Genomic DNA, 25,780 nt, shown 5'->3' on the forward strand with positions numbered 1-25,780 from the left:
CTTTACCCATCAGCCTTTATAACTCCAACCACCTTCTAATTCTGGTCTCTTACCCACCACTTTCTGCAGATACTTTAAGCAGTAGCTGTGCTGCCTTTGGCCTCTCCATGGCCCAGCTGCTGCTGGGTCTGTGCCATGTGCCAGGTAAGCCAAAGCCCCAGACCACTCTGTGTTCAGCTGTATCAGCAGCACAGAGGTCTTATCAAAGTAACTGGGAAATCCTCCACTGTCTCCTCCCCCAGACTTATGTAAAGGTGTGCTCACTGTGTCAGTGTTGTGTTCTGCCTGCTTGGAGCTCTGGGGCTCAGGAGCAGCCCAAGGCCCTCTCAGTGTGAGTTGCCTGAACTCATGTCCATTTTCAGCCTTCACAGTCTCTATTTTACAAGTCACAATCCACTGAGTGTTGTGCCAGAGAATATTGTTGGAGCCTACGAACAGCTTGGAGCACAGGGTGGGGGTTCAGTTACCTGTATACATCATCAGTGCAACACTAGAAAAATTAAACAAAACCCCCTGATTGTTTCCTTCCATTTCTTGCACTGTGATGATCACTGTGAAGGCCACCCTTTCATTTTCAAGCAAGCTCAAGCAAAGTAGAGCCACGCAATTGCTTTGTAGGAAGCTGCTCAGAGCTGAGCTCTGGGATCCCAACAGATGTTCAGCATGAGTGGGGAAGACAAGCGAAGTGGAAGGGGCTTTCCTGTCATGGGGGCAGACACTACTGGAAAGAGCTGAGTAGGAGGAAGCTGTGGATGTGCCCAGGGAGGTGAGCAGGTGCTGTTGCAGTAAAGCTCATCCTCTGCCTCCTTATTGTTAGGTCAGCTTTGACCTTTATCCATCTGAGCCAAGCCAGGGACAGCCTGTCCAGAACAGGAGTCTCCAGCAGACTCCTCCCACCCTGCCAGTGCTTTGTGCAACAGACCCAAAGGTCACCACAACCTCTCCACACCTTCAGATTCTGTGACAGGGTTTTTAAAAGCACATGCAGGGATCTCTGTACAAGGGTTTCTACATAACCCTCTGCAGAACTTCTCCCTACAGGCACTGAACGGGGAGATGGGCAGGAATGGTTCCCAGCGACACCTGGCACAGCAGGCACTGAGGCTTCGGTGCTGTGCCAACACAAACCTTGGTTACCAGTGGCAGACCTTAAGGAAAGTATGTCACAACTCTTCTTCAAAACAGAAGACTGAAGTTTCTTATCTAGTAACTTAGAGGTAGATTATCAGATGGTAAACAGGAAGGGCTTTTCAGTGAGGTTCTTCCATGAAGGAGCAAGTATGGACTTTCAGTGGGTATCCCAGCACCAGCCCTCGGTTGTTTTGCTGCAGCATCACATATAAACTGAGAAAGCTGCTGGCTTTGGCAGGGCAGGCTGAAGTCACTGCCTTCAAAGCAGTGTCTGGACACACAAAGCAGATCTGAGCACAGACTTTCTTCTGTACACAAGACTCTGACTTGAGTCCACAGTGCTGCTGCATGTGCTTTGTCATAACCAGCTGAAAATTCACCAGGGGATTTTTCCACTGAAAAAGATGCAAGAGCAGGATTTCAGCACTGAAGAGTAGTGCAGTGAAGGGAGGCTCAGGGATGTTCTCAAGCCACAGTGCAGCAGGAGTCTGATTTGCCAAATGGTAAATGGTGGTGAGGCCCCACATAGAGCACCGAGTGCAGTTTGAGGCCCCCTTGTACAAAAGAGATGTGATTTAGTGAGTGCAGTGATGGGCCACAAAGGTGGTCAGTGGACTGGAGCATCTTTCACAGGAGGGGCCAAGAGAGCTGGGGCTGCTCCAGAAAGCTCTGGCAGATCTGCCCAGAGTGCTCAAGTACCTGCTGGGAGGGAGTGAGGTTGAGGAGCCCTGACTGCTCTGGACAGGAGGCAACAGGCACAAGGGAAACCACATGGAATTCCATCTGAACAGGAGGATCCACCTTTTCCTGAAAGGGACAGGCAGCTCAGAGGGGCTGCAGAGTCTCCATCTGTGGAGATGCTCAAACCTGGAGCAGATGCAGGTCCTGGACAACCTGCCGGGGCTGCCCCTGCCTGAGCTGGGGGGTGGGACTCTGATCTTGGGAGGTCACCACCAAACAAGAAGAGCCTGTGACTTCTGGCCCACCCCATAAACTTCTGCTGCACCAGGGTCCAAGAGGGAAATCCTTTAACTGGGGTCTGAAATGAATTCACAGCATAACTTAAAACTTGAAGACCTTGCTCTCTGAGCTCATCCTCTTCAGTAAATCAGTTTAACAAAGCTTTGATTTGATGAGTAGATTTGTCCTAAAATGTGACTTTACTGGATGCTGCCGGTACCTAAATTGCTTCCAATCTACTATTGTTTATATTAAAGGCAACTTGAGCACAGCTGCTCTTTCTCTTAAGGATTTGTAGTAATTTACATGTCATTCACTTCAGCATTTCTCACACTTGGCTGTGTTACAGTTTACTTCATTCTTAAAGCCTCCTTTGTCCTTTTGTAAACACTGTGAGTGTTTGCATAGAGCAAAGTGCAGTTGGCTGAGTGAAATAAGCCTCCAGCCTTGTGAGAAAGAGCACCGTGGTGTAAAGGACAGAACTCCAGATCCAAACCTTTTATGCTTTTGAAGGGCAATGAATAGGCACAGCTTACAGAAGCATTTGTAGTAAAGTAATAAGCAGTTAAGCCAGGCTTGAGTGCCAGAGGTCATCAATTTGATTAATTCAGGCTCCTGCCTAAAGAGTAATGATGGTGTCACTTGCATGGGCATGTGATTTGTGAAAGGGGGTAATGCAGAGCAGTGAGGAAAACAGCAGGCCTGCCCCTGTGTGTGTTGGCAAGGGCTGCTGTGCAGGATTCCTGGGGCAGAGCAGGCAGGCACAGCTCTGCAGGCAGTTGGGCTGCAGGTTTCAGGCTGTCTCATGGCTCATGAACAGAGTTAGCTGGGTGAGCTCCCCTGACTGCAGTCCCTGAAGTGCCCCATGCAGGAGGGTGGGTGTTGCAGAATGCCCAAGAACCACAGAGCAGAGCCCTTCCCCCTGTGTGCCAGGCATAAGAAAGTGGAAACGTTCCCTTTCTGTAGACAATTCCCTCCAAAGATGTGTAAAGTACCCAGGCTAACACCTGCTGTCAGGCAGAAGTGATCAGTGCTGTGTCTGGCAGTGCCATCGTTCTCTCCCTGCCCAGGTTCAGCTGGCAGAGCCTTCGGGTCCTGTTTCATCATCCAGGAGCTGTGCTGTATCTGTGGGCTCTCTGTCCTTACCCACAGGTGCTCCCTTTCTGGTTCTGTTCAGCGTCCCATCCTGGAAATTCAAAGCAGCAATTGGTGATAAAAGGACACTGTTTCCTGTACACATACATTGCCACAGGTGAGTCCTGGCCCTCGCCCTGTCTTGCAAACAACACAGCCACCAGTGGCTTGATTGCAAGGCTGCAATGCAGTGTCAGTGCTTAGCAGAGGGTTCTCCCTTTATGCAGTTCCCTTTTACTCACACACCCAACAAATGTTGCATCAGAAAAACAACTCGGTGATGCACAGCTGTTCTTCACCTTCTACCACACTCACCTGTTTCTGGTCCACAACATTGAGGCTGATGGAGGCAAGGATGCATGCGACAGTGTTTGCCAACATAAAGATCATCATCTGTTGCCAGCGCCACAGGGGGATCTTTAGTTCACTAGAAAGCCAAAAGAGGAGCGAACAACCAGTCACTTGAAGGTACTTAAGGCACCGCTCCAGTTCCCTGCAGCATCAGGCTGCAAATCCCCCGATTCCTGCTCACACTGCTCCACTAAAGCACTGGTGATTTCTCTGCTTGGAGAAGAAGAGACAAAGCATTCTCACCTGGACTTTGTTCCCAGGATGTGTCCAACAACCAGATTTGAGAGGCCGACTCCAACCATCTGCACAGAAGTTGCCAGCCCCATCGCTGTCCCCAGAGTCGCTTGGGGGACCACAAGGGGTATGGATGGCCACATACTGGCCTGGGGGAGCAATGAGAATGACAGACATGGCTTCAAAAAGGAATTATTCCAATTAAATAAACATTTATACTTTCTCCTCAAAAAATCTGGTGTTTGCCCCTCCAGCCTGTTGGCTGGTTCTAGACTGTTCCCCTTCTTTCCAAGCAGCTTGAGACAGCACAGACAACACAGGTTACCTGAAACTGGAATAACCTGACTGGATTTCAGAAGGGGAGTCAGACCTGGTGGTTTAGACTCAAAGGAGATTCAGGTGTTACATTCAAGGGAAAAAAGCACTAAGTAAATCAATGCCTCACACTGTGCTGAGTGTTTCCTCCCTCTGTGTCCTGCTCCATGTTAATTCTTTGAGGTTATTTGTTACTAACCAAAGTCTTCAGGCTTGGGGAGCCAATGACCTGTGTCTGCTAAACCTGTTCAGCAGGACACCAGGGCAGCAGTAATTTGCCACCCAGGTGTAGCAGTGTAGCCACAAGACTCACTGCACACCAGCAGGGCTGGGAACTCACGGCAGCAAAGGAGTAGGTGATCCCCAGCCAGATGGTGCAGACCAGAGGAGGCACAAAGGTGAAGGCCAGGAGAGCGAAGACGGGCAGAGTCAGCACGGCACAGCCAACAGCAAACACACCTCTCAGGCCAACATAGTCCTGGTGGCAGAACAGACAGCAGGGCTCTTACAGGGGTGCTGCTTCCTATGGGGCAGGGAGGTGAGGGGCTGTACATGGTGGGCTGGCAGGAGTGGCAGGGACATGGAATTTCCTGGCTGTTGGTAACGCAGCAGATCAGCTCTTCCTACTTCCTCTTGTGTCAGAATAGTGTCCAGTACTCACGTGAAACCCCTGACAAAGGGGCAGGGAAAACACACCATTATACCGTGACAATTATGGAAATGAGGAAAGGAAGATTATCCCAACCTGATTCTGTTCCAGTCTCAGACTTCCCAAAACATGGGTTGGTGCTACCACAGCACAATTGCAGGACAGAGGGAAAAACAGGTTAATGTTACATCTTGTAATTCAAGTCAGACTCAAGTGTAACCTGCAGGTTTACAAGGATATAAGGACTGCTTGCTCAGCCCCAAGAGGTGGAATTCTGGTTGAGGGGGCTGTAATGGGCATTTCAAAACATCAGGAATTATCAGGAAGCACTGCATTAATTGGTACTCACAATTAATATGCCGACTGCTGCGGAGAGCACGAGGGAGCTGTCGTACACTGCCCCAGCAATGTAGGCTGCTGCCTGCTGGCTGTACCCAGAGTATTTATCCTGGATAAACTTGCTAAAAATAAAATGAAGGGGGGGAAAAAACTGTTCTTGATCTGGTTATTTTGACAGAAAGTAAAGCAGAGCACAAACATATGGACAGGAAAGGGTTTGAATGAGAAGACCTGTAAACAAGCTTGATTCTGTCTGTTTGTAGTGCTAAGCCTTTGGTGGTTTATTTGCTTTTTAAACAGCCACTTTTGAGATATTTCTGCAAGTGCAGAGTGAAACTGCAGCTTGAAGTGGGGCATTTGTTCCCTTCCATCAGCACAGCTCACAGCAAGGAGGTGCCATCACCTGTCCAAAACACAGGGGTGAAGTTTCCACATCCTCTGCAAAGAGGCAGAAAGACCAGCACGAGGGGGAGAATGCTGAGGGGCAGGACAACTGTTTAAAAATTATCCAGCAGCAAAGATCAGCATTTAAATTGAACACCTGTATTTGAGAAGTACTAGGAATCACCCCCTGGGGATTCCTTTAAGGAGACTGGTTACAGAAATCACCCACTGTCAAAGCCAGCCTTTCAGCTTTGTTAAGGACATGCAGAAATTGCATTAAACTTCCTCAAATTCTTTACAGAATTTAGTTATCTGGTCACAATAACAGCATCCACAGAGGTTTATTTAGAGATCTACTTAAGCCTGGTTTGGCTACGTGCATGGCCACTCCCATCAGATGTCATCCTGATGACATTTCTTCCCTCCTGATTTCACATCACTAATTAAATACTACCAAAGTATTTTTTTCTTTTTCAACTGCAGGCCTTTGCTAATATAAAAGTTCATCCTGATTGTGTGACAGAAGCAGCATCACCCACAAATGGGAACAAAGCAGCAAAATGACAAGTATGTGGCAGAGCCCCAGGACAGAAGCAGGAGTCTCAATGTAGTCAGGCAGGTCACTGCTTTGCTTTAAGCACAGGAAGGCATGAGAAGGGAAGTGTGAAACCTTCACCGGGATACAAAGGCTTCCTCACTACAGGCCCAGGCTGGGCAAGGCCAGCTGTGTTCCACACACAGCAGACAGAAGCAGCAGCTGCAGGGCTGCCCCAGCCTGTGGGGCTGATCCCCTGCCCAGCTCAGCACACCCACCTGGCTGGGCTGCCACAAAGGTGAAACGTCTACTGGCTATTTTTTGAATAAAGTATTTCTTCCCCTTCTCCCAAATCCTTCTGCTCCTCCTCTGGCAGGTTCCAAGCTATAAATATTGGATGAATCATTTCCCTCAAAGGTATTTTCGCTTTCTTGCAGAAGCCTCTCTCCTCCTTGAAGGGCATGAAAGGTCAAAAGAACCCTGAAACCTTTACTAGGTGTTAAAGACACGTTTCTGTGTTTCATGAGTGGTGGAACAAAGACTGTTAGCCCTGTGTTTCCCAGGCAGCCCAAGCCGAGGCCTGCAGGCTCTGCAGCCTGCTGTCAGTGGGTGGGCCATGGGACAGTACCTGGCATCTGCCACGAAGGGGAACACTCCGTTGTAGAAGAACATGATGGTGAGGACCAGCAGCCAGTAGCGAAGGGGAAGGCGCCGGATGTCCTGAATCCGCTGCAAAGACAAGACATGCCCTCAGTCACCAGGAAACAGCCCAGCTCCACACCACCATCACTCTCTGCAAGCCACTGAAGGGCACAAGAATTTCAGAAGAAACAGCAGATAAAAGGGAACTGCAAGGCAGCTCATGCACCTCTAAGTGAAATTTGGTATGTGCTGACTCTAACACATTCCTTCTTTAACTCTATTCAGTAAAGAAACAAAAAGATTTCTTCTTATTGTTATAAAGGTTCTGGCTGCAAGACACTTTCTAGCAAGCTCTTAAGAGTCCACTGCAAATCCTTAAGTGAAGCACAGCAGAAAGGTACAGTATAAACATGAGTCACAACACTGAGCTACAGAAACCAGTAAGAGTACCAGCATGAGAATGAAGCCATCTAAGAGATTAAAGTGCCATAAAAACTGCAGACTACTGCCTGTAATGATTGTTCCTAGACAGGAGAATGCAAGGAGGAATAGAATAGCTGGCAAGAGATGGTTCAGTACTATTAGTTGTTTGCAATCACAGGAAAGCAGTTCAGAGGGTGGCTCCCAGCTAATTTCGTGCACAAAATCCTTCTCTGAGCCACCTACAGTCAGGAGGTCAGAAAGCTGCTGCTGTTCCAAGGGCTCTCTGGGAGGCTCCAGGCAGGGAACCCCGCCTGGCTGGAGGCTCTGCGGGACCGAACCGCGGGCGGGCAATGCCCTCTCCTGGCCAGCACCGGCTCCTGCTGCCGCAGCCTCCCCTGCACCCCAAAGGCGGTGCTCCTGCACCCGGCATTTCCAGCATGGAGGGGGAAAAGCGCCACGTACCACTTTCTTGGATTCTTGCTGGATAATGCCATCCAAGCCCAGCTGCTTCATGCCCACTTTATCCAGCACACTGACTGTGAGGGCTGAAACAAACCCCAGCACACAGAGCAGGCTCCCTGAGAAAAAAAAAGAAGTGTTAGAAATTCCTCAGCAACAGAGAGGGCTAAAAGATAAAACCCACTGCATGTAAAAGGCTGAATTCTCCATGATTCCTACTCCTGGCTTAACATCTAGAATAGGACCCTGCCCCTTGCCCCAGCCTGTCACAGCCCCCGAGCTCTCGTGGCTGCAGCACTGCCCAAGGCAGTGAGGGTTGAGAAGTAGAAGTGTGATTCCTGTAGGTAAAAACGAATGGGTTATTGGGGCCCTTATAGTGACATGAGAAAAAACATATGGTCAGCCAATTAAACAAAAATTCCAACTTACACCCACATGGAGAGATAAACAGGATAGTGTTAAATCACTTTATCTCCTATAACTTTGTCAAGGACCACATGAATTGTAACAGGAAGGTTGAAGAGTTAAACTTTCCCAAATCTAAGAGGAACAGAATTTATGGTGGGGTTATCACTGGGGTTGTAAAAGTAACTTAGCTATAGTAGTGTATGTTAAACTGCTTAACAATGTACTTAGAATGTTTTTGCATGAGTTGAATGAATATGTATGTAGAGACTAAATAAATGTTAGAATTACACTGTTTGGTGTGCCATGGTGGGCAATGCTGTGTCCATCATACCCAGCATGCTGAAATTGCTTTTATCATATAATAAATTTTAATTAAAAACCTAAGAGGTTGAGACTGTGTTTCTCACAGGGTGAAGCCTCCCATGTCTGTAAGGCAGTGCTGAGCTGGCCTGAATGCTCCTGACCCACAGCAGGCCTGTGCCACACACCCAAGGCAGACACTGGGACACTTCCCTGGTCCCTGGAGCAGGGGAGGCATCACAGGCTGTACCTCCTCACTGTGTGCCCTGCTGCAGTGACCACAGAGCTCTGACCCGTGGGCACAGGCAGCTCCAGGCTCCAGATATGCTGGGTATGTCACAAGTTTGGAATGGGCAGACACCCTTCTGTAATGGTTTGACCCATGGCTTCCTCAGTAACCATTGTATCTAAGGAAGTTACAAGTATTCCACAGGTGTCTTCCACGTAGCAGTGGGGGAGTGGTTTGGTTCTTCCTTCCCTTCCTTGGCTGAAGAGCTGGAGGGAGGTGGTGGAGGTCTGGTCCCTCCGGTCCCTGGTGTTTCTCCTGTCCTGGGTAAGACTGTTTCATTCTTGTTCCCTTTCCTTGAAGTTTTTAATTGTGTTTGTTTTGATTCATTCGGTTTCTTTGGGTTGGGTTGGTGTCTTCCCTATTTTCCAGCTAATCAATCCCCTTTTCTCCCTTCCCCTCTCCCCTGGGGGGTGGGATCCTATGTATTGTGTATACAGTGTGGTTTGTAAATGTTAGTAAATATAATTTATTCTTTTTATTCAGTTCAGTTTCTTTAAAGTGCGTTTCTTTTCAGGTTTTTTTTCCCTTTCCTTTGCTGGGAAGGTTCTGGGAGGGGGAAGAGGAGCCAGTCCAAGGTTGGCAACAGCCAGGCCAAACCTGCGACACCTTCTCAGGAAGAGTTTTGTACCTGGTTTGTTTTCCCAAGAGCCAAACTGGCTGCAGGAGTCACTGTGCTGTGCTTGCAAATGCTGCCTAAACACAAAGCTAAATGTCAGGTGGGATGTGACAGCCCATGCCCACCACAGGTTTTTCTCTGAGAGCTGGAATCAGAGGAGAGCAACGGGATTCAGTTTCTGCAAGAGATTTATCACCCACGTGCATCCTCTTTTCCGTGGCCAATGGCCCATACAGCTTCCTGGTTTGGGAAACAACACTTTGTTATAATCACGGAGTGTTTGTACACAAAGGAGGCCCCGAAGCAGGTCTCCCTCACATCACCACTCCAGCACACCAGAGTACCCGTGTGCCCCTTAACCCTCCTGTGGACCTGTTGTGGGTGCTAAAAACCACTTCTGGCTTGAATGTTGCTCATCACGACCGTGGAAGGGGGAAGGGAGGGGCTGTTTCTGTAGGCGGGCCCTGAGGGGATAGCCTGAGACCAAGCTAAACCAAAGGGGAGCTGATAGCCCTTAAATACCAACCTAAAGGCTTGGGAAAGAATTTGTAAGGGAAGTTTTTTGGTTTTGCTGCTCACTTCGCTTTTTCCCTGTCTGGGGAGTGGTGTGGGGAGGGCCCCACATTCATTTGTTTGGGGCTGTTTCCCCTCTCCTCTGGTCCCATGGGTTTGGTGTCCAGCTGCAGCTCTGTGGGGCTCAACGCGGCTCTGGGAGGGTCCCGGCCTGGCCCTGACCCCACACACCCAGCACTGGTGAGGGAGGCTCCAGTCACCCCCTCGTTAGGGCCTTTGTGCCATGGGGTGACCCCCATTGCCCCAGGCCCAGAGCCAGGGAGAGCCCCTCTGTGCCATGGGGTGACCCCATTCCTGCAGCCCCAGAGCCAGGGGCAGCCCCTCTGTGCCATGGGGTGACCCCCATTGCCTGCAGCCCCTCTGTGCCATGGGGTGACCCCCATTACCTGCAGCCCCTCTGTGCCATGGGGTGACCCCCATTACCTGCAGCCCCTCTGTGCCATGGGGTGACCCCCATTGCCTGCAGCCCCTCTGTGCCATGGGGTGACCTCCATTGCCTGCAGCCCCTCTGTGCCATGGGGTGAATCCCACTTGCAGGTTTTGGTTATGGTGTTGTTGCTTGTTCTGTTTTGGGTTTTTCCCCCTCTTTTGTTCTATGTATTTGTAGTAAAGAACTGTTATCTTCTTTTCTACATTTTCTGCTGAAAGTCTTTTAATTTCAGAGGTTGTGGTGGCTCGAGGAGCGGGAGGCCCCTTCCCAGTCCAGCAGAATTCCTTACTTTCCTTGATAGACATCTTGAGTTTTTTAAAACTGAGACAGGAAAAGATCATCCCTTCCACAAGAGACAGATCCCATCTCACTGCACCAAGAACAGGACGGAAACTCAAATCTTCTAAAGATACAAGTTCTAGAGCAGATACACACTAAGAAATGTGTAATTCAGGTTCTGCTTCTCACAGGAATTTTAACATGGGGTTTTGATCAGCCATGGGCAAGGCATTTTCCACTGGGACCAGCAGAGACTCTGCTGCAGAACCAGCACGTTCTGCTGCCCAAGGACAGAAATAACAGACACATTTGATTCCTCCTGCTTAATGTAGATTTACTCCCATGGAATAGAAATTAGAGTAGAAACTCTGAAGCTTCTATTCCATGGGAGTAAATCTACATTAAGTACTGATTACCTGTGACTGCAGATGTTAAAATATGTCAGGAACACAAAACTGTTGGGCTGACTAGAGCATTGGAGAGTTCTCTGGCATCAGTGCAGCAAACACTGCTGATTGCACACAGAAAGCAACAGGAAAACCTGGAATTTCACACGCCTCTTCCTGCTAACCTCACCACCTCTTTCAGGGTCTTTTATTAACTGGACAAAACAAGCTGTCTGGAGTCTCAGAAACAACTGCCCAAAAGCACCAAACTCACCTCCCCAAAGTGTCCACTGCATTCCAAACTTGGCCTCAAACTGCTGGGTGAAGAAGAAGTTGAGGACACTCCCCAGACGGGAGAAAGAGAGAGTCAGTCCAAATGCCAGTGCCAGCTCCTTCCCCTTGAACCAGAAGGCTGTGATACGATTCTGCACAACTTGGAGAAGAGAAAAATCCTCTCCTAAACAGACAGGCCTGGCCAAGAGCAGGGCACAGAAGCAAGAGCTCTGTCAGGCTGGAGACCTCAGGCTGTGGGAAGGGACCTGTGCTCATCCCAAGGGGAGCAGCACGTGCCAGCCTCACAGTGCATTTTAAAATGTACTGAATCATGCTGGGGCTTGGGAGGTGAACTTACCCCTCACATAAAGCAAGCAAAAATAACCCCAAGGCAGGGAAATCACAGGCCAGTCCCCAACCTGGAGAAGGCCAAAGTTGTTAGAGGGGCAGACTTTAAACATTTTCACAGAATCACAGACTGTTCTGAGCTGGGAGGGACCCACAAGGACCATCGAGTCCAACTCTTAAGTCAAGGGCCCACACAGGGGATTGAACCCATGGCCTTGGCATTATTACAGCCAAGTTTGAACCAACTGAGCTGATCTCAGGTTTTGGCACACAATGAATCCATGCAGCCATTCAAGGAGCAGTGCTCTGCCAGCAGCACAGGCCCCTTGTGCAGGGCAGGTGGAGCTCACTGCTGGCACATGGAAGCAAAATAAAAATGTGTCATGACCCTTTGGTGAGATGCAAATATGAAAATGAGTAAATGTGAATTTCTTACTGGTAAGTGACCCATTCCCAGAGCCAAAGAGCAGTCTTCCTGTTAGCATCATTGGGAGGAGGTATGGTGAGCCCTTGAAGTGTGAGCCCAGGGCAAAGAGAGATGATCCCAGCACAGTGAGAAGAGAGAAAACAAAGACACCAACTAGGGAGAAACAGAAAAAAATACACAAACCTCAACAGACATGCCAAGATCACAACAAATGCATTCTGTCTCAAGAAACAAAAGAAAAACCTCAAAACACAGCATTAAACCTGTGGGCTTCCATCTGTTTGCTCTCAGTTTTCAGTTTTGTAAAGACTGGCCTTTTTACAAAATGACCTGGGAATCCTCAAAATAATGGTATTATCAAGGTGGGAGGTTAGGGAGGCAGAGTAACTCAGACAGAGGACTCTGAACTCTCCCTGTCCTGAGCTCCATTCCAGACTATGGCCTAGAGGACATCTCTGTGCCCCTCTCCTTTTTAAGATGTTTACCTTCAGGATACAGAGACAGCAGGACTGATTTGCTGGGATTGCTGGGTCTGAGCTTAGGGCACACACCAGAACAAATGCCAGAGCAGGAAACAGAACTCTGCTTTATCAGTGTGTCCCATCAAACCCAGGTAACACCAGTCCCTGTCATGTGTGTGTCAGGGAAAGGCGTGTTTACTGCCCTGCTGTGTCAATTCAAAGGATGAAAATGTGTCCATTGCTTTACATTGCTGCTCCCACAATCATCCCATCCCCACACCCTGATGGTACTGCAGGGGCACCTTTGATCATCCCTCTGCACTGCAATCCCACTTCAGGACAAGAATAAATTAATGGAACCTCAGAACTTACAGCGATTTCCCAGTTTATCGATCAGGAATCCAGCCAGAATAACCACTACTGCATTTCTAGGAGAAAACCAGAACAGAAATGTGTGTCCTGCTGCTTGGAAGCAACAACCAACCCCCTCCCCAGCCCCAGCCCCAGGGCAGGGACTCACGTCCAGGCGTAGATGGCGTAGAGCAGGTTGTACTGGGCCGGGGTCATGCCCAGGCCCTCCACACACTCCAGCCCAGTGCCGTTGTGTCCAGTGCCGTTGGGGTGGGTTCCATTGGGGCAGGTCAGGTTCTGTACAAGGCACAACACAGACAAAACCCCACACCTGCCTTTTAAAATGAAGTTCTTCCCTTCTAGATTTCTGTTTCTTCTGTTCAGTTCCCACTTCCATAACCAGCCATTAGGGACTTGTGTCTTCTCCCAAAAAGCTGAGTTAGGAAACAATCAAATACAACAGAATAGGACAAAATTCTTCCTTTCATTCAGCGCTGGGAACATGGGGGATATTCCACCAAAGATGTTCAAGGAGACTTTTGTGTTTCCAGGTTTATATACTTAGTTACAGCTGATAACCCTCCCCAAAGTCAGGCAGTGTATTTTGGGTGACTTTTAACAGCTCTAATGGGCTGCTCTTATCTCTGCGGCTCGATATTTCCTTTTAACTAAACAATGTTACAGCTTCAAGCCTCAACCTACACAGGTTTTCTGATTTATTTCTTACAGTTTAGCATCTAATCTAAAGGTTTTGGTTTTTTTTTAAAGTTCATCTTACAGCTACAGGGTTAAATTCCTTTTTGTCTAAAGCTCTGCATGGTTAAGATCACTGACAGACTAAGGTACAAGCTAAAATCAAAATTAATATAAAGTACAAACTTAGTACAGGTCTGATTAGAAATTAGTAAAGACCATTATGATTTTATGGAGAAGGGATAAGATCCTTTTTCTTGAGGGGTCCCTGTATCAAAGCCATCCCTTGCCAAATGGGAAATGACTGTCCATGGGCATGGCACAGCTTGCCTTTCCTTCCTGTGGCAGTAAGAGCAGGGGCTCAGCACTTTTACACACATTTCCATCCAAAAGAACAGCCAGGACCCTGCACCATCAGCTTGATCTGATCCCTTGGTTTCTTGGTTATAGTTCAGCCTTTATCTAACTCTTCATTCCATACTATAAAACCTTAAGCAGCATGTAAATATGAAACTTAGTCCATATTAATTCACAGCTCTAAAGCATTTGCTGTAGAGTAAGAAACTGGTGGTCCTGGCATGTTATAAAAACGTTGGGTTTGCTACTAAAAAGCAACATCTCAACACTGTATGATCAGGAAAACACCCCCTAGGATCTTCCAGCTCTTGAAAATGCACCTGCACTGGGATGGACTTTGGGCCTTCACACCAGCAGGCACAAACTTAGCACCTTGAATAAGCACAAGAGAAGTGTGATTTTTACCACCCGAGTTTTAAATGGCCATTGTATTCACAACCACTAGGATCTGCTGCAGCAGAAACACCCGAGGCTGCAGAGAAACAGCTCTCCAGAACAAAGGCTTTCATTGAAAGCCCTTGTCTCAGCTGCTCCAGCTACCACAGTGCCACTGGTGAGGCACAGAGGCTGGATTCACTAGAGTAAAAAACATGACAAGAGTGTCAACAGATAAAAACTCTGCACAGTATTAACACAAAAAAATGTGATTTGGTTTCACTACCCTACAAAGCTACCTGGGTAACAAAACATGGCACAGCCTTTGCTGTATTCCATAAATAAATAACTGATTTCTCCCCCACAAACCTACAGGGGTTGTGGAGGAGCAAGGAATAAATAAATACTGACCTATTTTGGGAGAAATTTTCCTCACATTTGCAATGGCAAACTGCACCCAGTTTAGTCTGGAGTTCACTGTCTGAATGTTAGGGATTGACTGCACTTAAATAAAACAAAAAGTTACAGAAAAGCTCAAGCTATTCCTGCCCTGGCTGCTGAGGCAGGGAAAGAACAGGAGGGTGAATTTCCAGCTGCACACACTGACCTGCCAGCAGACAGCACAGCGAGGCAAAGCATCCCTCAGGAGACACAGAACCAATGCAATCATGTGAGTCCAGGAAGAGCTTGTCAGGTGTTCAGAAATTCAGCTTTGGCACACCAGCACCTCTGGGGACATCCCAGCAATGAGCTGGGACATCACTGTGAGCCCTGAACAGCAAGATTTTCTGGCATTTGAGAATCATGGAATCATAGAATGGATTGGGTTGGAAAAGACCTCCGAGATCATCAAGTCCAACCCTTGGGCCAACTCCAGTCCCTTTACCAGATCATGGCACTCAGTGCCACGGCCAAGCTCAGTTGAAAAACCTCCAGGGATGGGGAATCCACCCCCTCTCTGGGCAGCCCATTCCAATCCCTGAGCACTCTCTCTGCAAAGAATTTCTTCCTGATCTCCAACTTCAGTTTCCCCTGGCAGAGCTTGAGCCCATCGTGCCCCCTTGTCCTATTGCTGAGTGCCTGGGACCAACTTTTACAGTACAGAGTCAAAAAAACAGGGTAAGTGGAGAAATTCGCCAATTAGACCAGTCAGAGTTGCCAACAGATTCAGTTTGAAGCAGTTTTGATCAAAAGGTTAAAAGTTTATGGGAGGAAGACCATTAACTTCATTCCCAAAGACCATCAGAGACCCTGCCCTGAATTCCCAGGAGGAAAAGCGCAGGCACAGGAAGGAGTGACACAGGGTGGAGAAAATGGGAATCAGTTCTTGAAACTCATTATAATAACCTTACCTTCTCTAAGAAAATAATGTGTATGCAAGAAGAAATAATAAATATGTATAACTTACTTGCATATAAACCAGTTGTTAACTCGACCAGGTGTGCATGTTTTTGGAGGAGTATCCCCCCTGCACCCAGGCATGGAATAAACGTCCCTCTCTATAACATCACTGGATAGAGAGTCTTCTTTACACAAATCACCTCAGCGCCCGGGAGGTGACACCCTGAGCGGGGCTGTTCCCACGGGAGAGGTTCGGAACCCCCCGCGGCCTCTGCCGTGCCGGTGCTGCCCCTTCCCCCGGGCCGGGCCGCACTCACCCCCTGGAACTGCTGCTGCAGCACGCTGGGGATGTCGAAGCAGAAGTAGGAGCCGAAGGTGAGGAGGCAGTTGAAGAGCAGCACGGCGAACCTGTACGAGGCTGGGGCAGAGCGGACCCTCCTCAGCCTCCCCTCAGCAGCCCCTCAGGGCCCTCCCGCCGGGCCCCAGCCCAGCCCAGCCTGAGGGCCGGGCCCGACCCGCCACCGCCTCCCACTGCCCGCCGCTCACCGCGCTCCGCCGCCGCCATGGCCCTGCCGTGAGACCCGCAATGAGAGCCGCGGTGAGTCCCGGGCTCAGCCCTGCCGTGAGCCCGCGGTGAGACCCCCTGTGAGCCCTGAGCAGAGCTCTGCCGTGAGCCCCGCGGCGAGCCCCGAGCACCGGGCACGGCCCGCAGTGAGCCCTGCAGGGAGCACTGCCGTGAGTCCCGCCCCGGGCCCCGCGCCGAGCTCCGCCCTGAGCCCCGCCCCGGGCACGGCCCGCCCCGCGCGGGAGCCTGAGGGCGGTACTGGGACGGGGGCTGGGGCTGGGATTGGTATTGGGAGTGGGACTGGGACTGGGGCTGGGGCTGGGATTGGGATTCTGAGTTGGGACTGGGGCTGGGGCTGGGACTGGGGCTGAGGCTGGGACTGGGACTGGGACTGGGACTGGGGCTGGGGCTGGGATTGGGATTCTGAGTTGGGACTGGGGCTGGGGCTGGGCCTGGGACTGGGGCTGGGACTGGGCCTGGGGCTGGGATTGGGATTGGGACTGGGATTGGGGCTGGGGCTGGGTTTGGGGCTGGGGCTGGGGCTGGGGCTGGGGCTGGGGCTGGGATTAGGGCTGGGGCTGGGGCTGGGGCTGGGGCTGGGGCTGGGGCTGGGACTGGGACTGGGACTGGGCCTGGGGCTGGGATTGGGATTCTGAGTTGGGACTGGGGCTGGGACTGGGATTGGGGCTGGGACTGGGACTGGGACTGGGATTGGGATTCTGAGTTGGGCCTGGGCCTGGGGCTGGGGCTGGGGTTGGGGCTGGGATTGGGATTTGAGTTGGGACTGGGACTGGGGCTGGGACTAGGATTGAGGCTGGGACTGAGGTTGGGGCTGGGGCTGGGATTGGGGCTGGGACTGGGATTGGGACTGGAACTGGGATTGAGGCTGGGACTGGGACTGGGATTCTGAGCTGGGATTGGGACTGGGACTAGGATTGGAGCTGGGACTGAGGTTGGGGCTGGAAGTGGGGTTGGGGCTGGGGCTGGGATTGGGACTGGAACTGGAACTGGGATTGGGGCTGGGGCTGGGGCTGGGGCTGAGGCTGGGATTCTGAGCTGGGATTGGGACTGGGACTGGGATTGGGACTGGCTCTGGGACTGGAATTCTGAGCTGGGGTTGGGACTCAGACTGGGACCGAGGCTGAGACTGGGATTAGGAGCACTGAACCTGAAGAGTGTTGTTATTTCCCTCCACTATCCAGTAACAAATCTTTATGGAGTAGGTGAGGTGTGGGCTTGCACTGGAAACAGAGGAGGGAGAGACAAAAACATCAGAAGCAGCAGCTGTGTGACAGAAGCCTCGTCTACTCACAGCAATTGTGGGGCAAGAACCAGAGCAATCCAGGCAGAGGAGGAGGAGAACTCTTCTTCCATTATGGCTTCAAGGAAGAGGGTTAATATTTGGTAAGAAGAGTCAATTAGCTGACAAGGAACATGGAGATTCTGACCAAAATCTATGGAAATAATCCTTGAAGAAACCCTTTAATGCATAGCATCCATATTGGTTTGGAAGTTCTGGAGCATGTTCTACCTTGTGAGAATATCTGAGTTTAATGTTGTCTCCTGGCTATTAGGACTCTTACACTGTCAAATCCCATCCATCTTAATTCTTAGCTTGAATTTGTAGATGCTCATTCATTCTGGTTTTTATTTGAACTGTTACCTGGTTTCTTCACCTGTACATATATAAATGAATCATCATAACATTTTGCCTTAACTGTAAATTTATTGCCAAACTGCAGCACTTTCATTATTTCTCAGAGCTCTCAGAAGTCCTGCTTTTAGTCCTCTCATAAAACCCTACACAGATAATTGTAATTTTAATGTAAATTTTACAGACATCTCCCTGAAAGTGGTATCAATTCCTCTTTCCCTTGACCTTCTTGTGTCAGTTTTTTTCTGATTTAATAACTATTTGAAAACAGGTAGTCTCTCCTGGTACATGGTCCCTCTTGTTTAAATGGATTTCCATCACTGAGTTCTCAGTCTCAGGGACTCCTCAAGTACTGTGAACAGCCCTCTGAGTTTAACACTTAACTGACTGAGGTAGAATCACAGAATTGATTGAGTTGGAATCATAGAATTGATTGGGTTGGAAAAGACCTCTGAGATCATCAAGTCCAACCCTTGGTCCAACTCCAGTCCCTTTACCAGATCATGGCACTCAGTGCCACGGCCAAGCTCAGTTGAAAAACCTCCAGGGATGGGGAATCCACCCCCTCTCTGGGCAGCCCATTCCAATGCCTGAGCACTCTCTCTGCAAAGAATTTCTTGCTGATCTCCAACTTCAATTTCCCCTGGCAGAGCTTGAGCCCATTGTGCCCCCTTGTCCTATTGCTGAGTGCCTGGGAGAAGAGACCAACCCCCACCTGGCCAGAACTTCCCTTCAGGGAGTTCTAGACAGTGCTGAGGTAGGTGTCATTATTTGCATTCTGTTCCCAAGTGATTGCCTTATATGAGAGAAAACAGCAAGATTGGGTTTGTGAGAAGCTCTGTTAAATCCTTTTGAAAAGATCTCTTTGATCAGAAACAGTGAGGTTACAATTTAGTAAGGACACTGTTTTCAGGATTTTAATTTCTCAATAGTGATACTTTATTTTGCAAACAATTGTGCATTTCCTCTGAAAAGAGAAGGAGTATTATTGTGTAGTAATTTAACATTGTTGTTATCTAAATCCAGATGGAAATAAAGCACCACACAGCCACTTGCTCAGCCCCACCTCTCTCCCCACCATCCCTGGTGGAATGGGGAGGAGAATCAAAATGAAAGTTGTGTGTTGAAATAAGAACAGTTTAATAATTGGAAATAAAGTAAAATCCAGTAATAATGGTAAATAATAATGATAATAAAAAGGGGAAAAGAAGTGATGTACAGTGTTCTTGCATCATCTCACACTGACCAACACCAGACCCCCTTTCCCCGGGTCGGCCCCAGGTGACTCTCCCCGGTTTATACCGTGGGTGTGGCATTCCATGGTGTGGAATATCCCTTTGCCCAGTTCAGCTCACCCAGCCCAGCTGTGCTCCCTCCCAGTTTCCTTTGTGAACCTCCTCACTGGCAGAGCAGGAGACAAGAAAGAAGTCCTTGACTCGGGATAAACACAACTTGGCAAAACCCACAGTGTCAGAGTGTTCTCAACACCATCCTCATTCTGAACCCAAACCACAGCACTGGAACAGCTGCTGAGGATAAACTAACTCTCCCTGAGCTGAAACCAGGACAAACACACTTTGCCATCTCCTTCTTACGGCTGTGTGTTTTTTCCACACTGACCAGCCCGTCTCTCCTCCCAGTCTCACTGGGTCCCACGGGCTGTTCTGCTGCTGCCAGGGCTGGTCAGCAGATGGTGTGTGTGCTCACTCCGAGGATGGAAGGGAGGAAAATCCCAAAGCTTGGGGTGAGCAGCAGGAGGGAGAAGGGCTCCCAGTGCAGGGAGCTCCACGCTGGTGTGTGTTTGTTCCCTGCAACATCTGAGGGATGAGCTCTTCTTTCTTCCTGTGATGTCTTGCTGCTGTGAGAGCTCTCTCTTGTACAATCAATAACATCTCTTTCCTGGCATTGCTGATCCATTTGCTGTAGCTCATCCCAGGCTGCTTAGAGGCCATCCCTCCCACGGGCTCAGCACAGACCTCAAACCCACCGTGGATTTACAACAGCCCCAATCTAAGCAGTCCTGTTATTTAATTACAGTCCTTGTCACAGAGGAAGAATTTTTCTCTAAAACCCACTGTGGATTTATGACAGCATCGAGCTAAGCAGTCCTGATAGTTAATTATATTCCTTGTCACAGAGGCAGAATTTCTCTCTTTGTTGAGTTGCTAATAAAGGCAACCTGACTCTTTGGTGCTTGTCCTGCACAGCTTATTGCCAAACCTGAGCACTTGTCTTACCTGAAGTTTGTTCTGAAGGTCCCTTTTAGATACATTTTTGGTTCCTGGTTGTTTCTCCTGGAGTCTGTCTCATACTTTCTACAAAGCAAATGGAAATAAATGGGAGGATTGTGTAAATCTTTGGGGCACTGAGGTGTGTGCAGCTTCACCTTTCTGCCTGAAGTTGTCCCCAGCCAGGCCTGTCTGCACCTGCAGCTTGTCAGCACAGCAGGAAAAGTGAGTCTGGGGTTGGACTCCAGGACAGGGCAAAAGAGCAGCATGCTGGCACTGGATATATGTGCAAAACTGGTGTTGGAAATCTCCCATCCTATTCTCTCCATCTTTGTGTCTCTCACTGGATGGAAGGATATCAGTTGCAGCAGGGCTGCTATAAAACATTTAACAGCATCCAGTGTTTCTGACATTAGCATGAGCCTCTGCACATTTTAATACACTTATGGTCTTTCTTAATTCACCATGAGATACCCATCTGGCAGAGATCATGGTTTATGTATAATTAAGCTTTCTGTCTCCATACTTTATGAGGCAGGGAGTAAGGAGTCTGAGATCAGCAGGCTGGGACATCCTGACCTCTTTCAGGACATTTGTTTTACCTTCAGTTCAAAGTCTACTCATTGATTCAACATGCATGAAAAAATAATAATAATGTTGTTGCCGTGAATGACCCTTCCCCCCAAAAACAGGACTCTGAGCCACGTTAGTGTAGGGTAAGATAAAAAGTAAAGGTCCTTTAATAACACAGGGCCTACAGCCCACAGGAATACAGGATGACATGCATGTGTCTCAGTTCTTGTTTCCATGGCTTTTATAATAAGATCCCTCCAATCATTGCTTTACACATTTCTCAGTTCAGCCCCAGTCCCACCCCTGGTCCAACCCCCTGGAATTGGGTCTGGGGTCGTCAGGACCCTCTGTCTTCATCAGCTCTTCTTCCTCAGGCACACAAAGGTCTCTTGGAGTTCATCCAATTCTGGCTTTTGGGTCACTCTGACCTGTGTTTATGTTTCATTCTGTGGGCCTTCTGATATCCTTCAGCTCTTTACCTTGGAAAGGAGTCTAAACAAGATTAATTAACTAAAGGAATTTGAGCTCCCTGTTCTGGGACAGGGGTAGTGATAGAAAGGCATTAAACTTAAACTGTTAGAAATATTAACCCTCTAAAAATCTACAACTACTGTGTTCCTAAAATCTACAAAATGTGAAAATCAGAACAAAAACCCTTTCGGCATCAATGTCCACATACAAGTGAGTAAGAAGAAACCAGCCCTCAACTTACACTTTGCATGTATTTTTGGTGTTATATCCACAGTTCATCTGATTGTTATGTTCCCTGAAAAGCACACTTGGACATCAATAACACAGGAATGAGAACTCTCAGAATTCCGAGCTGGAAGATGGGACTCTCATCCTGTAGCTCCTCAGGGTACATCCCACTGCCCTCAGGGTCTGGCAATCAGCACAATGCCTTCAGAAGGGAGTGCTGCACCTCCAGCCCATCCTTTCCCTTCCCATGGCAGATCTCTCAGGGGAGCTGTGAGTGCTGGGATGAGGCAGGTGGGGCACAAGTCCAGCAGATTATTGTGACAGATCGAAAGATGCACAATAACGGGGTATGTGCTAATTTGGGGAACTGTGGCAAAAAGACATCTGTTTTAGGCAAAGATGCCATTTTTACACTAAGTAAATGCTTCTGAAGAGCACTGAAGAGAGGCAGAAGAGAATTTATTTTTCCTGTTGCCAAACCACCTCAGCACAGCAGTGAGCAGGGCACTTTAACCTTCAGCAAACCAGCCAACTGGAAGAAAACTAGGACAGATTTTATAAATCTATGTTTTAATCAAAATATTGTCAAAAACATAATTACCTGGAGCATTTTAAAGACAGAATCAGTGCTAATGGTGAATTCACCTCTGCTTTCTTATGTTCTTTAAAGAAGTCAAATAAAATAGAGTACAAAAAGGAGTAGGAGTTGCCTTCAGTAAAAAGCTGGTGTAGGAGTGGCTTAGTCAGTTGGGATGATGGCTGTGGTAGAGACAGGCCATGCTGTCCTGCTGTCCTGGGCCTTGCTGCTGCCACCACTACTTCACATTTTGTTTTAGTTCTGGGAAGTAGAAACATTTTATTGTTATTCTTTCTGTTCTTTGCTGGGTGTCTTTTAAGGTGCTTTAGGAGTCTAAAGTGATGAGATCTGACTTCAGTAGGAAGTAGAAAATTGTTGTTATATCTAACTTGTGTGTGTGTTACATTGTAGTTTTCTTTTAATTTTCTCTTTTCTGTATAAATATATATAATTAGTTTAATTTAAACCTGTTTTGAGTTTCCAATTTTTTTCCTTTCTCCCTTTTCTCAGTGGGAGAGAGACCATCACTCTGTGTTGGGCAGTTGGCATTGTGCCAGCTCAGCCCAAGACAGATGCAGAAATCCATGTTTGTGAATCTCAGGGGTTCCACCCAGAATGAAAGTTGCTTTTCCTGATGTTTTAGGAATGGTAAACAGAACCTCTCCTGAGCCTTCCTGCAAGACCTGACCCTTCTCTCCTCTTCTCCAGACTGAGGCTCTGGGTACAGTGCTGCCAGAAACCTCCAAACACCCCTCTGATGCACTGTTGGGGTTGGACAGGGAGCAGATCACATTGCACAGCCCCAAACAGCTGCCTGAGATCCTGCCTGGTATTTGCAGAGTGTTTCCTGCTGATCCTGGGTTGAACATGTTCTCATTTTGTCCATTGTGCACATTTATACCAGTGCCACTTACCCCACTGAGGAAGCACCAAGGACCAGAGAAGACAAACCCCTCTGTGTTCCTCCCTTGGTTACAGAGACCAACGTGCTACATCAAAGCCATTAATTACATTTTTACTAATGAGAGTTTTGTTTGCCAAATGATGATGGAGTGTTCAGTAGGGCAAGTAGATGGACACAGCTAATCTGTGCAAAAATTCCTTGCTTGAGAAGGGATCCACCCCAGAGTTTCCTCTACTTCTTTCTCCTCCCAGCCCATTTACTTATAGAAATGCTGTAATAATACAGGAAACTACACAGAGTCTGCAGTCAGAAGAGAGCAGAGCAAACAGAAACAGGGGTGTGTGTGGTCTGTGAGTGCTGCCAAGGGATGATGTCTGATCTGAGACAGCTCCTGAGTCCTGTAGCAGATTCCATGGCTGTAAACTACAAATAAAACCTTTAAAGCTGGAAATACTGGTAAGGGTTTCCAAGAGGTATGGCAGGTTGTTCACTCAAAACTGAGGGTTGGTGATCACCTTAACACACATCCCCTGGCCAAAGCACCAGCCACTAATTATTGGGTGAAAGAGGTTTGTAAAACTGCCACAATTGGGTTTCCTGACCTTAACAAATATGAAAGAAGCTTCTGCAGTGGGAGATGAGCTCAGTGGTCTTCCATAAACATTATCTCCAAATACTTGTGGAACTTCACCACATTATTTGAAGCCAAAGCAAACATTCCTTTTAAACAGGAATGCCACTAACCAGGTCTTAATGCCAGACAGAGATAAACCTCTTTAAAAAGGCTTTATCCCCTCTCATCTCTGCAGCCAAATCTTGCCAGTCACCTCTCCAGATACTGCCTTATAGAGAGGGAGCACAAATAGTTCCTGCTGCACGAGCATTTTTTAACAAGAATAATGACTTGCAAATCAAACCCACCTTGTTTCTCTCTCTCTTCACCTGTACATTTTTGTTCATAATATTTCAAAGGCAGTCATGCATTTAATCAAGCATGCAGTCATGGTTGCTGCCATACTGCACTTGTTGGTAATGGCAGTGCAACTCTTGGTCTATAAACTTTCCCATACAAGACAGGGTGAATCAAGGCCCAACAAGTGGGTTGACTTTTTGGGGTTTAAATTTTTCAGCAGGCTTTTTTTCATTCACATTTGTTGCTTATATCTCTACACTCAGTCCTTCCAGTGTTCTCAGCTGGGCCTGCTCTGTGTGGAAAAGTTGGAAAATCTGACTGTTACACTCAGATGCCTCATGATTTTCTGGTGATCCATCCCATAACTAATTACACCTCCAACTCCATCATTGTATGACCCTTCCAAGTGAACTAATCCCATTCTGTTCTGTTCTATTCTATTCTATTCTATTCTATTCTATTCTATTCCAATTCTAACTCTAATTCTAATTCTATTCTATTCTAACTCTAATTCTATTCTATTCTAACTCTAATTCTAATTCTATTCTATTCTATCTCTAATTCTAATTCTAATTCTATTCTATTCTATTCCAATTCTAATTCTAATTCTATTCTATTCTAACTCTAATTCTAATTCTATTCTAATTTCAATTCTAACTCTAATTCTGTTTCTATTCTAGTCTAGTCTAGTCTAGTCTAACTCTAACTCTATTCCATTCCATTTTTCCTCTCTCAATTCTCCTTTTTTGTGGAGACCAACAGGTTTTTGCTATAAATGCAGCTGTCTAAAAGCTGCCATGCAATGAATCTGGTCTGCCAGCACATAGTCAGCTATAATGATGTAACATAGGACAAAACAGTCATAACACCTAAAACTCTTAATTGCCAGTGAGATGTGATATTCCCATTGCAATTAAGCTTTCTGGGTAGGGTTAAATATTTTTTCCCTTCGTACAATATGAAGCTTTGAGAGTCAGGGCTAGCCATGACACTGGAATTGCTCTCTTCTTCAAAGTGCTAAACCAAATGTGCATGTTGGGAGCCTTTCCCCAGATCAGCTGCTTTTCTTTGTCTCCTGCCAGGTTGGACCCAGAAGAGAGAAGAATGCTTCCTGCTGCCTTCCTTCCCCAACTCTGCAGCCCAAGCTCAGCTGAGCCCAGGATCTGGCAGACGCTCCAGGGTTTGCCTGCAGTGGGGTTTGGTAGCTCTGCTGCAAGAGGGAATTGCTGGTGCCTGTCCAAGGACAACCCTTCTGGCATTTCCCTTCCCTTGATATCTGTATAACAGACTGGAAGAGCACCAAGGCAGGCTGTGCTTCATGGTACCATGGGAAGAGAAAGCACAGGTCAAATGCAGGCTCTGCATCTGCATTTAGCCCTCCAAAGTTCCTCTGCTTCAATCCCAGCTCCAGCAGTCCTTCCCTGAGTGGTATTAGGGGTCCACTTAACACTTCTGTCTCAGTCTCTTCCATCTCTAACCTAGAGATAATACTCACAAGGTGTAAGTCCTGAGTGGCAGTTCTAGAACAGGAGCTGCCAGATATGTTGCTGTGGATTGGTGAACTCAAACATGCCAAGGACAGATATTTCTGACATAAATCAATAATATAAATGTCACTGTAACATGCTCAGTTCTGTATTCTGCTTGTAGGAAACAGAATCATGGAACCACTTAGGTTGAGTAAGACCCTTAAGATCATTGAGCCCAACCATTCCCCCAGCACTGCCAAGGCCACCAGCAAACCATGTCCCCAGGTGCCTTATTTACACAGCTTTTAAATCCCTCCAGGGATGGCGACTCCACCACTGCACTGGGCAGACTGTTCCAAAGCCTGACCACCCTTTCCATAAAGAATTTTCCCATATATCCAATCTAAACCTTCCCTGGCATAACTTGAGGCCGTTTCCTCTCATCCTGTCCCTGTTCCCTGGAGCAGAGCACGACCCCTCCTGGCTCCATCCTCCTCTCAGGGAGTTCTGGAGAGCAAGAGGGTCCCCCCTGAGCCTCCTTTTCTTTGCTCTCTCAGCTGCTCCTCATCAGACTGGTGCTCCAGACTCTTCCCCAGCTCTGCTGCTGTTCTCTGGACATGCTCCAGCCCCTCAATGTTTTTCTTGGAGCAAGAGGCCCAAAACTGACCCCAGGATTGGAGGTGCAGTTAAGTATGTCCAAACATGTCCTGCTATGTACAACTGACTCCCTTAGTA

The 25,780-nt window shown here is 48.0% G+C and overlaps 1 protein-coding gene and 1 long non-coding RNA gene across 2 annotated transcripts; one reads left to right on the plus strand and one right to left on the minus strand.

Moving 5' to 3' along the window:
- Positions 1 to 2,272: 2,272 nt before the first annotated feature.
- Positions 2,273 to 16,221, minus strand: LOC139679195 (lysosomal dipeptide transporter MFSD1-like). The gene is made up of 13 exons (XM_071570685.1): positions 16,010 to 16,221; positions 15,781 to 15,881; positions 12,867 to 12,994; positions 12,719 to 12,774; positions 11,895 to 12,038; positions 11,112 to 11,270; positions 7,560 to 7,675; positions 6,661 to 6,761; positions 5,124 to 5,235; positions 4,466 to 4,603; positions 3,820 to 3,959; positions 3,541 to 3,652; positions 2,273 to 3,277 (listed from the first exon to the last, which is right to left on the minus strand). The coding sequence occupies exons 1-13, from the start codon at positions 16,026 to 16,028 to the stop codon at positions 3,164 to 3,166; spliced, it is 1,440 nt and encodes a 479-aa protein (XP_071426786.1). The 5' UTR covers positions 16,029 to 16,221; the 3' UTR covers positions 2,273 to 3,163.
- An 883-nt stretch (positions 16,222 to 17,104) lies between these two features.
- Positions 17,105 to 25,152, plus strand: LOC139679197 (uncharacterized). The gene is made up of 3 exons (XR_011699158.1): positions 17,105 to 17,432; positions 18,333 to 18,439; positions 24,659 to 25,152. It is a non-coding gene; the product is annotated as an uncharacterized lncRNA (long non-coding RNA).
- Positions 25,153 to 25,780: the final 628 nt, after the last annotated feature.

This window comes from Pithys albifrons, chromosome 16 (genome assembly GCF_047495875.1).
Source record: "Pithys albifrons albifrons isolate INPA30051 chromosome 16, PitAlb_v1, whole genome shotgun sequence".
Classification (NCBI taxonomy): domain Eukaryota; kingdom Metazoa; phylum Chordata; class Aves; order Passeriformes; family Thamnophilidae; genus Pithys; species Pithys albifrons.